The sequence below is a fragment of the Ambystoma mexicanum genome, chromosome 5q (assembly GCF_040938575.1).
Source record: "Ambystoma mexicanum isolate Mex_15411 chromosome 5q, UKY_AmexF1_1, whole genome shotgun sequence".
Lineage (NCBI taxonomy): Eukaryota > Metazoa > Chordata > Amphibia > Caudata > Ambystomatidae > Ambystoma > Ambystoma mexicanum.
Genome location: NC_090933.1, coordinates 988,334,850 through 988,350,814, shown reverse-complemented (window position 1 = coordinate 988,350,814; position 15,965 = coordinate 988,334,850). Strand labels below are relative to the sequence as shown.

At 44.2% G+C, this 15,965-nt stretch overlaps 1 protein-coding gene across 2 annotated transcripts in view; it reads right to left on the bottom strand.

Annotated features, from left to right (window-relative positions):
• Positions 1 to 315: 315 nt before the first annotated feature.
• TRHR (thyrotropin releasing hormone receptor) overlaps positions 316 to 15,965 on the bottom strand; it is a 636,504-nt gene continuing 620,854 nt past the window's right edge. For both annotated transcript variants that reach the window (XM_069621508.1, XM_069621509.1), the window contains one exon: positions 316 to 7,370. In XM_069621508.1, the coding sequence (XP_069477609.1) occupies positions 7,338 to 7,370 (33 nt within the window). In that variant the 3' untranslated portion in view covers positions 316 to 7,337. The remainder of the gene's footprint in view (positions 7,371 to 15,965) is intronic.

Genomic DNA, 15,965 nt, shown 5'->3' with positions numbered 1-15,965 from the left:
AGTCGCTTCTGTTATTAAGGGTGGACATACAAGAGGATTTACTCACTGACCCGCTCACTCATGCACTTGCGTTTGCAATTGATATTTACTTCAGAATTCTATATTAACCATTAGATGGCGTATGCGTTTGGAAACATAAGACACTGAGCCACTCTGCAGTCAACCCCCTCGCACCCCCAAAAAAGATTCCTAATTCACACATAGTATGCATGAAGCTTGCTTCTTAAATTTGCAACGTCTTCCATGAACCGGATTTAAAGCTGGTGAAAAGGCAACATGCAGACAAAAAGTGTACTCTGAAACCCAATTAAAATAACACTTGCTTTAAGTTTAAACTTTAATTCTCAGTTTAAAAATATTGTGATACGACAATTAGCGCCCTTCACACGAGACACTTCTTGTACTACGGATAATAGAATTAAGTAGATTTTTGTTCTGAACAATATCTTCGTTATTCTGACAGTAGCACTGACACTTACAAGCAGCAAGCTTCAAGAAACACTCAAAAACAGTTTCAAGATGTCACTTTTCACCAATCAGAACTGACTGCGTATGACTGTACAGTACATGCGTTTTAATACATTGGGTCCAAAAAAGCTCAGTGTAGAAAAGGAAGAGACTGCCAAAACCACCCATGCTAAACACACGAGTGATTTCCCTTTTTTTCTAAAATAATTCTCAGCTTTCTGACAGTTATGGATATTAAGGGTTTACATTAGTGTTTTTAGACAAACACTCGTGTGAGAAGTGTGGCATCCTTTGACAGCATACGCATGAGTGTTGGTGTTGCTGGTAAGATAGCGTATTGGGTTGAGTGCTTGCTGCTGAAATCTGTGTGGGATCTGCAAGTCACAGGTTGGAATTCCGGCAAGTCCAACTCAGGCTTTCATCTTTCCAAGTTCGATAAACAAGTACCGGCTTCGGTTGGACGACATTGTATGTACCTATGTTCTATGTAAAGCGCTTTGGAGAATATAGACCTTTGGCGTGATATAAATAACTTATCATTACGTATTGGCGTAGTCTGCAACAGCAGGAAATTGTAAGGACAACCGTGGCAATTGTTTTGTGTGTGTGCAGCACTACATATTTGGAAGTTATACAATGGTCTACCTTTATGCTTCTCGCTCGATACCAGACTGCTTTCAACACAACTATAATATCAAACCACTATATACATACACGTCTAGCACAGTGAGTTAGAAAGTACAGACCTATTTAGTGGATTGAGGGTTCGTGAACGCTTAGCAAAACACTTTTAAAACATACATCATCGCAAAGCTCCATCAATAGATGCAAAAAAAGGGGTAATTTTAATCTACACATTTAAAGGAGTCCCCGTCATCCGTACCTTCTCGAGTAAGCAATTGGAAAAGATGTCAGTAACGCTACCCCGTGTTGCACTTTCCTGACCTCTTCACAGTCTGTGATTCTAAAACACAGAAAATCAATACTATACATCAGCCTAAGCCCAGGAATGAAACAAACACCTGGCAACACCATGTTAGGTATCAGGCTCCGAAGCCTGAATGCGAGCGCTCGGGCCCTCTAGGCGTATGACGGCCCGGAGCAGGAAATGCTGGCACGCGCGCATTGAGAGGGACACCTGCCAGCTTGAGTTTATGCTTGGGACTGCCGTCTCTGTGCCCAGAGCGCTGAGTTGCCACGCTCATTATCCACGCCACGCTCTAACATGGTGACGTGCTCCAGAATACAACATTCCTCTTCTTCCCCCTTAATAACAAATAAGTTGGTGGCATTCACACAAGCTGTCCCTTGTTAGCACACATAGAGCCTCATTCCGAGATTGGAGGTAGCCATGGCGCTATTTGCGCCATGGCTGCCTCCAATGCAGGGTCCGGCACCGGTCTGGTTCAATGGTTGAATGGGGACTTACCGGTGCATTCCGACCCTGGAGGGACCGGTAAGTCCCCATTGAACCAACCATTCCCCATTCCCATTTTAGCCCCAGTAAGGCTCAATGGGAATGGGGAGGGCGCCAATAACGGGCTTGCGAAGAGCAGGCCCGTTATTAGCGCCCTGGTCCCTTAACGGGACCCATAAAGAATGTGTGGTCCAACCAAACGTCCCTTGCGGTTCCCTCTAAGGGACCTCGGAATTGGGCAGTAAGGGATTACCGGCACCGGTCTCGTTACCGGTGCCTGGTATCCCTTACCGCCCAACTCAGAATGAGGCCCATAGTCACTTCACTTCCCTTGGGGCATCGGACACCCATCAGATGGTATTGGCCATGCTGCCGGGTCACGGGGTCTGGGGAAGTGCTGGTCAGCTGGGCTTCTTCTGGAGCTGGGATCAGTTTCTCTGCTTCAGCTGCTCCTTCAGCCGGGTGTGTGCCCCCCTCCTCTCTCATGACACAGTTCTGCTTCGTTTAGCTCTTCATTTTCCCAAACTCTTCTGTTGGGTTGATCCAGGTTTTCTCTCCACACTTTTGTAGGAATCGTTTTGAATCATGTTGCATTCCTTGTTATCGACTTCCTGTCATGGCCAGCTGTGATCATGGTACCTTTCTGTCGGGTTACCGTCCCAGGGGTGGTGTCAAAAGGGCTTGCAATTTGGTTCTTGGGGAGTTCTGGAGGACGAACACCGGAACACCCCCTGGCCTGTCGCTTGTTACTCATATGTTCATTCACTCATATACACTTTGCATGTGTCTTCTGTCTGTCCATTCTCTTCTCCCGGTTGCGGTGGTGGTGTGGTATGAAGGAGTGTATCACTGTCCCGAACATGAGGTCTGCTGGGGGGTTGTCATTTGATGTGTGGGGTGTCAACCAGTAGTGTCTGAGGAACCGCTATAGCTCAAAGTTCCAAGGGGACTTTGAGCCTTCGCAATCAGGAGAACTTTGTTGATCATTCTCATAAACCGTTCAGTGTCCCCGTTCGCCTGGGGCAACCGTAAAGTGATGGTGTGGTGTACTATTTGAAGGTCACCCAGATACTTTGCGAGCTAACCCCCTTAGAATGGGGTCCATTGTCGCTTTTTATAGACTTGGGTAGTCCATGCATTGCAAACATCTTCTCCTGGCCCAGTTAGCACTGCTTCCGCCGCCATTGAGGGGACTACCTCCACGTCTGGGTACCGGGAGTACTCGTCGATGGCCACGAGGAGGTAGGTCCCTTCCTGCACTGTGCAGAAGTCAATGCTGACCGCCTCCCATCCTGAGGTGCTTCTCGGGGCAGACTTGATTGGTTCGGGCCTTGGTGGTGCTCCTTTGGCCTGGCACGGAAAGCATGCGGATATGATTGCTTCCACTTTGGCATCTACCTGCAGGAACCACACTCAGTTCCTTATTCGTGCCTTCGTCCTGACGATGCCTTGATGGACCTCATGTGCGAGGGCGACAATCCTGTCCTGCAAAGAAGGTGGCACCAGTATACACGTGTCCCGCAGTATGAGCCCCTCGCTCATGAGGGCCACTTGTGGCGGACCTTGAACACCCCAGCCAAGAAGCCCTTTGCAGCTGTGGTCGGTTGTGGTTGTGCTGTAGAAAAACATTCCACTCTCCTGACAGGATTGTATTTTCCAACAGGTTGCAACAAGGGTCACTGTTTGTGGCCTCCACTATATCTGACAGACCGACTGCCTTTGATTTAATTGCTTGAATGACAAGGCAGATATGTCAATTTTGTTTCAGAAGATTCAGTTATTTCTGCTGCCATGGTGGCACAAGGTTTCCTGGATAGGAAGTTTGCAGAGTTGTCTGCTCCTGCTTGGTAGATGAGGTCACAGTTATATTGTTGTAGTTGCAAGAGCCACTTCCCAATCCGGGCCAGGGGGTGGGGTGCCGAGCAAATGAAAATGGAGACTAGTGGCCTGTGGTCTGTGTAGGTCTTACATTTCTGACTTTACAGGTAAAGGTGAAAGTAATTACACCCCCACAGGCGGGCGATGGCTTCATTTTCAATGTGTGAGTAGCATTGTTCTATGGGGGTCAGTGCCCGGGATGCGTATGTCACCAGTCGGATCTCCCCTGTGGGGGAGTTTTGTACTAGGACGGCTCCCAACCCTCCTGGGCTCCTGTCCATATATAGCTCTGTTTGGAGGTGGGTGTCATAGTATACCATGGTGGTACTGGTGGACAGTGACTCTTTGATCCCAGTGAATGCTTCTTGACATGGCTTGCTCCACTCTCAGTTCTGAGAGCGTGGCCATGTTGTTGATGAACCTCCCACAGTACATTGCCATCCCCAGGAAACTGCGCACCTCAGTAGTTGTGGTATGTGGTGCCGCTCCATTAATGTCAGCAACCTTCAAGGGGTCTGCGGATACGCCCCTGCTGTTGAAAACACAGCCAAGGAAGGTCAGCTCTAATTTGAGGAGCTCACACTTGTCCTTATGGATGGTCAGACCTGCTTCGTCTAGCCGTTTGAGGACTGCTGCCAGTCGGTATAAGTGTTCTGCTTTGTCCTTTGCATGAATAAGGATGTCGTCACTGACATGCAGGACTCCTGGTAGACCCTGCCAGACAGTCTATATGGTCTGCCGGAAAACCTCTGCTGCAGAAGAGATATCAAAGTTTAACCGCTTTTACCTTCTCAGTCCCAAGTGCAGCGAGAACATTGTGATGTACCTCAAGAACCTATGTAGTTTGAGCTGGTGGTAGCCCACATTTAAGTCTATCTTTGCAAGGAATTTGGACCCTGTGAGGTCTGCAATAATATCGGCCAGAGTTGGGGTGATGTGTCTCTCCCGGATGATGTTAGCGGTCAGGAGACGCATGTCAATGCATATTCGGATTTTCCCTGGTTATTTGGGCTTCTTCGTCACCACCATCGGGGAGACCCAGGGTGTGGGCCCTGTCACTTCTTCGATTATTCTGGCTCTTTGCTGCTCACGTAATTCTTGTGTGACCAGGTCCCTCGTGTGGAAATGCATTCTCTGGTGTGACTCTGCTTGTGGCTGTATTGTTGTGTGAATGTGTAACTGGACTACCTTGCCTTTTATGGCACCCAATCTCCTGGAGTAGACTGGAGTGCGTCATTAACAGGTCCCGTATTCAATTGTTATCCATGATATCACAAATGAATTTGATTAGCCCTAGTTCCTCCGCTGAGCTCCAACTGAGTAGGCACTCGATGCCTGCGTCCACGACGTACATCTTGGAATGTATCATCGGTCTACCTCTCCTGCTGAGTGCTGTGCGAAACCGCCACTTCACTGGTATCGGTTTCCTGCTGCAGTATGCATACAGATGTATGTTGGTGTTCTTCAGTGCTGGCTGGGGCTCCATCCATCATAGTATCTCAAGGGGCATCACATTCCCTGATACCCCAGTGTCGATGGTCATCGTAACATCTTGCTCACCCACTTGTATGGCACATAGGGGTCTTTTTCTCTTCTTTACTTGCTTCTCCCACTGGCATACCTAGACGTAGTGATTGGGCGATCGCATGTGCTGCACATGGGGCCCGGTATTCCGGGGTTCTACCCTGCAGCTTGGTTAGTTTCCCTGTCATCCCCTCTCGGTTGTGGCCGGTTCGTGATCAACACAATTGTGGGAGGCTGTATCAGCTGCAACTTCTGCAGGGTCATGTTCATGTGGGCAGCTCTGGAATGTAAGAGCTCTCTTTGGTGACCATATTCCAGTATGCGGGGTAAAGGGATGCCTTTCTCACTCATTATGATTCTACGTAACTTCTCAGAGTGCATGCCATTGATGATCTGCCGTCTGAATTCCTTATCAATATCCTCAAATTCACACGACAGGGCCAACCGATGCAGTCATGTGTGGTATGCATCAAATGTCTCGGATTCACACTGCACTGTCGTGCAGAAGTTGAATATCTCATAATCCAGGTTGAGTTGGCACATAAAGTGATTAGTGACAGCGTCTTTTGCTGCCTTATACTCATCATCGTCTACAGCACTTGGTTATGAGTTGAAAATGTGCAGTGTGCTGTCCCCCACATTTAGCAATAGGTGAGACCGCATTTTCCTTGGAGTGGCAACATCATGCAATCCATGACATCTCGAATTTTTTGATCCAGAGGGCTCATCTGGGCCCAACCGATGATGGTTCAGAATATAGGTCAAATGGGGCTATTGCCATGCCCAACGCGCTGTGCCCGTGTCAGGGGGTTGGGCTGAAGGTGGGTACCTGTCTGTCAGGGGTGGATGGGCCTGGCGTGTCTGCCCTGGTCCAATATCCAGGTGTGGTGAGGAGCCACCCACACTATTTGCCACTGATCTGGTGGTAGGCCCACTGGTTGTGGCTCTTCAAATTACTTTTATTTTTGCTGTGGTGGTGGGGTAGACATTGACCATATGCTGTAGTGAAGATGCTCAACTGGTCGACTTCCGAGTGCATGTGCATTTCTATTTTCCCCTTTGTGTCTTGTTTCTGAGGCTCTGCATCATACAGGGGACATTGTTGCCCTTGGTGTGCCCTGCTGCCTGGGCTGTTTCCGTTTCATCGCCAGTGCTAGGTGGCAGGCTGTGAAGCTTGATTTTGAGCACTCCGGCCTTGTGGGCGTATGAGGGCCCGGAGCAGTGAAATGTTGGCATGCACGCTGTGCGTTAAAAGGTACACGCCCCACTCTAACATGGTAACGTGGTCCTGAATACAACACCCCACACCCCCGGGGACCAGCGTGCTACTGTTTCCAGAGCGCAGTGGTTACAGGAATCCTCTCTCATCTGACTAGCAAGATGATATCAGCATGTATCACAACCCATACACAACCACGAGAGTTCATGTACAATTAGCGTGTTCATGTCCAATTACACTGACTAATAATAACAGCTAATGTTACAGAGCTTAGAAGAGGAAGGAATATGGAACAGAGTGCTACATGAAAACCTGATATTATTCTTATTCATGACTTACAAATACAGTTTGCACTTTAATCACAGCTCAGTAGCACAATAGAAAATAAAACAACAAAAGGGCATCCTATGTACTCAAAGTGTAGCCGAATAAACAGCGGCTGTGCTCCAGTGCTCCAGTGCTTCAGGCCCATCCACTATTGGCAAAGTTGCAATGAACAAGAGATTTACACACGTTTTCCTTTCCTTGCAGGCACGTCATGAGATTTAGCGCGCTGCCCAGGATGTGAGAAATGGGCATTAGCGAAGCCTGAGCCCAAGCTGCTGTATTATCCATGCTTACAGGAAGAATCGATTACCCATAATCACAAATCCATATCCATAGAGCCACCAGCACACAATGACTTGAATGGATTGCACGACTCGTTAAGAGATATCTAAAATGCTTCGAAAAATGAATGTGTGGAGAATAGAAAAAACACAGGAATGCTGTATTTGAAAAATAGTGCTCCTTTCTGAAGTCTCTTGTGCGAATCTTCTCTTTGGGTCTGCTTCAGTTACTCTCCATCTCTCCCTTGATTGAGTACTGTGGGCAAAAAGAAAAGGGCATGTAAGACACAAAGTGAACAAGACGTACTTTGTATACTCACTGCAAAAAGTAAGAACAGATTTAGTATTCACTCATTGTGTTAAGGAAGTACACCGATAAGTATGCAGATAACTATTTCAGTTAAAAGGACAGATTTTAACTGAAATAATGCTGCGATTACTTACTGGTTATGATTACTCTTAGTCGTTCTCCACATCCCAATACTTACATATATAGACCCTCCTCCTTCCCCACAGAGATTCACAGATCCATTTCTTGTTTTCCTTTTCCCCCTCCCTCTCCTTTGAAGAGGAACTTACCATATCACTTACTGACATCACACATTGTCTAAGCGACCCATCCTCATGTCATGACAGAGAGGGTTGCCATAAGTACTGGGATGAACGAGAATATAACTAGGTGTAAAGGGATAATGGAGATTACCATTAAGTAACCACAAAATTACCTCGACTTCCTGCTATGTCCCCCCCAGTCGTTACATACGAAGCATATCTTAGACCTAAATCGAGTCGACAACAAAACACTATTGAAACCATCTACGGATACACCCTGTGACTTTTACTGAAAAGAAAAACATTAAGGTGATACAGCCTCCAAAACAGCATGGGCAATTTCCCCTTTTCCTGGATTGTGTAGATGTAACAGGTATGGGTTGTCAAAAGTCGGCTGGGCATCCTGGCAAATTTCCATAGTTGATGTAAGTTCCTTGCCTTCCCCCATGATTCAGCAGTTCCATTAGTGGAATGATCCTGAACCCAGGCCAGGGACTAGGCAACTCTCTAGAGTGTACACAATGGCGATTCTTTCCCTTAGCCATCGACTGAGAGTGAAGAGGCTTTGCCCCCACTCCTGCCTGAGACGCCAGAGTTTATAATTAGGCTATTGGAGCTACAGAAGATCATTGTCCTTGCAAGAAATTTCAGGAAATTACTGCAGCATTGAAGTGGGCCCCCGTGGTGGCATCTTCTACTGTGACAGTTCAGCAGGACGGAGTGGATGATGACTTGCTGAGACATGTTGAAGGAAGAGACTATGTTAGGTCTGAACGTAGGGTCAAGATGAAGAGGGAATGCCTACAGAGATTTGACTAATTAAGAATGGGGCCATAGAAAGGGTCCAATCTGATTCAGATGTCTTGCTGAGGTAATAGGGATTAAAACAGCCATTGATCAGCTCAAAAATGTGATTTTAATGGATTACAAGGAAATGAAGGGTGGGCCTGAAAAACCTTCAAGACCTTAGGCAAATTCCAAGGTGGGGAGAGAGAGCTAACTCGGGGTGGGCAGTTCAGAAACTCCTAAGGAGACAACACCAAATTCTGACATCTCCCCAACAGCCCTCCCACCCCCTCATCAGATTTCCCTGAAAGCCTTGATAGCTCCCCACTGGCCCTAAGTGAATAACTGTCCAGTCACAGATTGAACCCATCCTATGCCAGGCTATTATGCAAATCTATGCAAAAAGGACGAGCATACTCGTCCTTGGCACTTAAGGGGGTAAGAACTGATAGATTTACATGCTCCCACACTCCAGAAGGAGGACCTGATAAGACCTGATAATACCAGGACACAAACAACCTCCAGTTGTGCTGGTAGAAGTGAAGAGTCAAGCTCTTAAAGTAGATTTGGAAATCAGAGAGACATCACTGATTAGACTATGTTGCCAAAGAACTTCCCATACAAGAGCCAATCCACCCATTGCCAGTTGTTGCCCAACTGAGAGAATCAGCAGAGGGACGAGTGGAACCAGAGGTGATAGCAGATGCCAACTCCATCAGATGAGTGAACCAAGTCCTCTAGGTCCACCAAGGTGTGACAAGGATCACCTTGACCCTGCAGAACATGATCCTCTTTATTACACAGGGCTTTAAGTTGCCTGGATAAAAGCCATAGAAAAACCCTTGTTCAATGTAGGGAGAGAACATCCATTTCTCCAAAGCCCTCCACTCTTACTCATGGACAAAAAAGGGGCAAGAGGAATTTCTCTCAGTCCACATGTTTATCCTGGGAGAACCCCAGGCCAAGGATAGGTGGCTGGAGGTTTTGGATACAATATCCAATTTGCTGATGTTGAAAAGTAATGACTCCATCAGATAGTTGCCCAGTCTCTTCATGTGAACCGCCCTGGGGATCATCAGATTGGCCCCTCTGAAAAAGCTGAGTTCCTAGGCAATACATTACAAGTGTCTAAACCTTATGGCACCGTTCCTGTACACATATACCATGGCCAATGAGTTGCCAGTTTTTACCAGGACTGTCTGGCCCCATAGCACAGCTGCACGGTTCTGAACATACCCTTCAGTACCCTGCAATTGAAGGACATTCCACTCTGTATGGTCTTTGCCCACCCGGGCAATTCCTGAACCCTAAAACAGCCCCCCCCAACTGTCTGTTCTTGCATTTGTGGAAATGGGAGCCCCTGCAAGAAACTCCTCAAAATTTTCTCTGGGATCCACTATCATTGTAGCAGGGTCTTGAGGCCTTCTGATACTGGGATCCTCTTTTCGAAGTTTTAAGTACAGAGTTCCCATGCCCAATGAAGATGGGATGATAAAAGATACAGGTAGAGGTAGAAGTGTGACGATGGAGTGACAAAAACTGTTGTGCTATGAGTCCCAGGACTCGCAGACAAGTCCTGGTGGATGTGTCAAAGACCTGACACAAGTCAAGAACAGCTTTCCTTTATGCTACAGCCCTGTCCCCTGGTAGACGGACCACTCCACTTTCTGTAAGGAAGAAAGTTTGTATGAACTTTCTCTGAGTTGGAGTCAGATTGAAATTGTGACATTCATCAAAAGATCATGTGCATGGAGGAGGTTGCAGGTATGAGAGACCTAACCATGCAACAGGTACTTGGATGACCCCTCTATCCAGTTGTCCACGTTGTGTAGATCCTCACCCTGCCTGTGCAACAGGCCTACCAACTAGGCCACAGTCTTGGTGAACATCTGAGGTGCAGATTCTGGATTTAAGTGTAGGACCAAAAACCTATAGTGAGCTGTGCTCACTGCAAAATGTAACTAAGGATGATTTGAGGGATGGACCAGGAAGTGATAATATGCCTCCATCATGTCCATGGATGTCAGCAAGTCTCCTTGCAAGGTGAGTAGAATAATCCAATTCAACGTTCAGCTTGAATGGGATTTTCTCTACAAAGGCATGATTTCTTTCATGTTGATGACCAGCCTGAAACCCCGGACCTCTTTGGGAGTAGAAACACGATTGAGCAGCAATCGCTCTACTTCTCCAGCAGTGGAAACTCCTGAATGGCACCCTTCTGATGAAGCATCATCAATTCGTCATGCAGAACCATATTCTTCATAATGTCTTGCTGAACTTGCATTTTACAGGGGCCTGTCAATGGGAGGCTGTCGGCAAATTCTATGAGGTAGCCTTCATTGATGTTTGCCAGTACTCATGGATCTGAAACATCCCTCTCCCACTAATGGTGGGAGAAAGCCATTGTTCCTCCTTTCTGCGGGCTGCAGTCCCAGTCAGGACTGCTGCAGGTTTGTGTAGTGGTAGTCGTCTTGGTCTGTGGGGGGTGTTCTGCATTTACCCTTGAAGACAGGATGGACTTGACTCACGTTGGAGTGGTAGCAAGGTTTATGTTCCAAACCAGCCTTTTGGGGAGGAGAGCAAGCCTTATATTTGTGTCTGCACGTTTTTCTTGTTTGTGGACCTTGCCATGCCATCACAGGCAACACCACTCCTCTATACACGGTTACCTCTACTCTCCAAATCTCCAGGCTGGCTCACACAGTTCAGAAAGTCTGAGGATTTCACCATACATACCGAGCACATTGGTTCCCTGACATCTACTACCCACCTTCCCTAGACAGGAGGGTAAGAGTTTTCCCCTGTATGTCATTCACAAACTAGCAGGAGGGGCATCAGATGAAAGACCGAGCCTAACAGGTCTTCTAGGAACTCTGCTGAAAACAAAAAAAGCAGGCAGTTATAGGATACGTTACCATTATTGAAATGGAATAGTACAAGGAAAGCAGGAAATTAATTTGAACAACTGTGGGGAAGGGAGAGGTCCTTCCTATGTAAGTAACTGTACAAGGACGATGGACCAGGAGGTAATGTTGATATAATGCAAATTACAGTTGCAGTAATGTTTCTATTTTAAACTATGTTATCGAGCTAGAACAAGGTTGGTTGCTTAATGTCAGTACAGTGATATAGCCAGTGTATCTACTACAGCAGGTGTCCTGTGTTTGCATCAACCATTCATGCACATTTATCACCAGAAGACATCTAAGTAGACTGCCAGAAGTTTGTTAGGCCTCTCAGAATTTGTGTGGCAGGTGTATTTGATGAATGACAACAGTGCATATTTCCATCTGCCCGCCTATATCTTTCATTGGTTTTAAACATGAACAAGATCTTTGCTACAACAACAAAAATACATAATTGAAAGGTCTGGGAGGAGCCTGTGTTGTAAAAACAATATAAGGGGGCCCTGTGGCCCAGACTTGAAATGGTGATGCTACTGTAGACCTATTCCTCTGCCAATGCTTACTATTGTGTATTTTCCCTTCAGACCATTAACCTCCTTCAGGTTGTTTGCATGTATAAATCCTAATTTCCATATGTAAGCATTGCCGTCTGCAGTCAAAGGGTTAAGGGAATTATCAATGCTTTCACTTCCTAACACCTAACTGATTGTCAACCTCCCAGGTTGCTCTGCAGCCTTATGTTTTTTTGTTTCTCTGACCAGCATCTATCATGCATGCTCCACAAATCAGCCAGCTATCAATTACATCAACATGAATCCCTATTTGGTTTAGACCGTGATTTTTCTTGTAAATCATGTTATATTTTCATAGAGCATGGATTACAAAGGGTTGAGTTGAGGGAGATGAGTCGATGGGCAGTGTTAGGGGAATAAACATGGCCACCCTAGAAATAATTCTTGATATACAATGTCATTACGCTCTAGGAATGCTATGCTGGCTATGTCCAATACACAGAGGGTAAATCTGCTTTCACTGCTGGCACTTTGATACTTATATTACATTTTATTTAAAGTGTATTTTTCTGATACAAATGTGTTGTGCTTCATAGAGGATTTCTTGAGTCCTGTTCTGCTGGCAGCATAACATAAATCAGTGTAAAGCTCTGTGAACGCTAACAGAATTCCCATAGGATATGATTGAGATTTTTGTTAGTTCCATTTTATAATGATTTGGAACGTAAACTGTTGAAACAGTAAAAGAAAATTACCACAGAAAGTATATTTAATTACAATGATACATTAATTAATCAAATATGCCAAAAATGATGTGACAGGATATGAAAAGCAGGCAGAGAAATTAGGAGATCGATTCAGTCACAATTTATTCAGAAGAAGGAATCAAGTGATTGTAGAGTGAACTGGATAGAAACCTAGAAAAATATCAGAATGAATTTAAAGATAGAAAAGCACACACATGCAGAAGAGACAATCAAGATGTTAAATCAGGACAAATATGTCCATTTGCTAAAATATGTGATTATTTGAGTCAAGACAGATTTAGTGTGAAATGACATGCCACAATAGCTATATCCACAATGCGAAATGATGAAACAATTCACTCCACATCAGAGGTAAAACGTTTGGGAGAATAAAGAACAATTCAAAAAATGAAAGGCAATTATTTCTTAGAGGCGATGGATATATATAAGAAAGTAGAGAGAAAAAAGTAAATTAAGACAGCGAAGAATGAGCTGCGGAATAAAACAGAGATGAACAAGCCACATATAATGTGGGAATTAACAGATGAAGAAGTTGATGATCCAAAGGTGTTGCCAAAAAGAAGCACAGCACGCACGTTGGGCATTGATCGATATGTGGGCAGCAAAATTGGTTTGAAATATTCCTGCAACAGTATTCAAATGATTGAAGAAAAATATCTAATGCTGTTGAAAAATGTAAGTGGTAGTTAAGAATCTTGTAAAACCATGCCATTACCCTAAGAGAAAGAAACACCATATATTGTCTTTAGAATAATGACAATATTGTTATCAAACGTTCAGATAAATGTGGTGAAATAGTATTATGGAGAAAGGAGGCATATAGAGAAGAAGATATTTCTCAGCAAAGTTACAAACATGTTATGAGATTACTGATGGTATTAGATTAAAAGAAGCAGCAGTGGAGATACACATTCTGATTGAGAGTTGTCATGCAGAAGGAATGTGTTCTTATGAAGAAAACAGTTATCTCTTAGTGAATAAACTTGTAACTCCTTGCCTTTACCTAGTATCCAAACATTCATAAATATTAGAGTGCCTGGTAGATGTATTGTGTCCTCTATAAGATCAATGTGGGAGAAACTGTAAACGTATGTGCATATATTTCTGATTCCTCCGGTGTCAACTTTGGCAGAACATGCAAATGACAAAAGCGGTGCGTTTCCATTTATTAATGAAACCTCTTTGGAAAAGGACCACTTATTAGGGACATGAGAAGCCAAGTCATTTTACACAGCCATAATGCACAGTGAGGGGATAGATGCTTATGAATCTTTATGGATCTGAGGTTAGTTAGCTAAATTAAACACGCTAGATCCTGCTGTAAAAGATTGAAATATGCCTAAATTATATATATGTTTCAATCACAGCAACAAAAACAAGGAACTGCAATGGGCTCATGTCTCGCAACTCATATGCATAGCTGATGGTAGGAAGATAGGAAGAAACATGGGCCAGAAGAGAAGATATGATACAATTTACTTAACATGTAATCATTTGTCTCTGCTATATTGATGATGTGCTCCTACTTGGGATGGAGATCTAAAACAACAAAAAGAATATGCAAAATATCTCAATTCAAATCAGTTGGTCAGTTTGGTATTTGCTTTTGAATGCAGACCATAAAAGATCAATTATGTTGATCTTAACATAACAGTGTGTATTTTAAAATTAGAGACAGAGTACATTAAACTAGAAGTGCCAATTCAAACAACACCAGATGGAATTTACCCTACAGTGAATTATTGATGGCTTAAAGAAAAATTATAGCCAAGATAAATATTTTGATGCTGCTGTCACACTAATTTTGGGGAACTTTGGAGGACGACAATATCCCAATTGGTGCATTTAAAGAGGATCAAATAATGGATAGGAATACAATGCGGGTACCAAAAATAAACGAACAGGCATCGAAAAACACACAATTCATTTCTCAAGATAGGCAATATGGTTAAAAAACATTGAAAGATATTGAACTTTGATGATATTATGAAGGATATGGTAGGAGCGACACCTTTCTTTATGTTTAGGATATTTCTTAGCTTGAGCTGTCAATTGGTACATCATATAGATATTTTCAAAATGAGGGGTGGCTTCATAGTAATACCCAAGTTTTTTTTTAGGAGGTATGTAGTCGTTTTGTAGCGATTGGGAGGCATGGTTGATAGCAACCGATGTACCTCAACCAGTACATTGCAATAAAGTAGCAAGGGTACTGGTGTGTCTAGCTATTGATGTGGAGCTTATACTGACTTACATTTTTGGATGGTGGTGATATGTAGTGACAGTCCCCCCTTTGTTTTCTCTATTTGTTGGCTTTAGGAGCACTATTTGAAATCTCTTTGTGTGGCCTTGGATTGCATGGTGGAGAATAAGGAAATAGAGTTCTTCCCCTGAAGAAAGTTCATGCATTCAGCGCAATGAAGAACTGAAACATGTCAGGATTGCTTTGCCTGAGTCAATAATACTCAGATTGCTGAAGAAGTGTTAAAATCATTTTTTGTATGTTTTTGTACTGTTTTGTAATTTTATAGGAATATATGTGTGTGGAATTAGTGATTTGTACGTACTGTTTTTACATCCACCTTGTCTTGTGTTGTTGGGTCATTTTTAGGAAAAATCTTTTTAGGAGTTTTAAAAAATATTCATGATAAACTTTATTAAAATAAACTGTTTTGATATTGTGGAAAATTATCAGGTACTATGTCTATTTTTTCAAGACTAATTGTACAGGTAGGGACTTTCACACCATACTGGATGTATAGATCAGCATTGTTTTAGAAATGTGATTTCTGTCTCCTTTATATATATACAAATGTGTGGTCGCCCCCTGACCGTGTGAGAGAGGGAGTATTCCTAAAGGGGTATTATGTGCCTTTAATAAGGTAGATATGTGTGCCTGGTGCCACATTAGCAGGGTAACCTTTTTGTCCGGCAAGGTCCCAAATCAGGATTTCAATCTCTTTAAATAGATCAGTGGCCGTGCTCAGAAATATATTCCATTGGAAAACGTTGTTAAAGGGACGTTACGGTTACAAGTAAAACCGAAAATCCCCAGAAATTCGCCAGTTATGGTAAGCTAAGCAACCATAACTCGTGCCACGACTGTGCACTGCTAAGACAAACACCCAATAAATGAAAGATGACATTTCATTGAATTTCATGGGTTTTTATTAGTGAGGATGGAGCCTGGGATTTCATGGGTAGGGCTGAGCTTGGGGAGTCAGGCCTAGCTCTCGGCGTCCACCATGGCCCGAGCCCATGAAATCCCTCACTCCCCAGATGATTTCTTCATATCTGGTCATTTCTTTCCATTTTGCCCGTGCAGAGC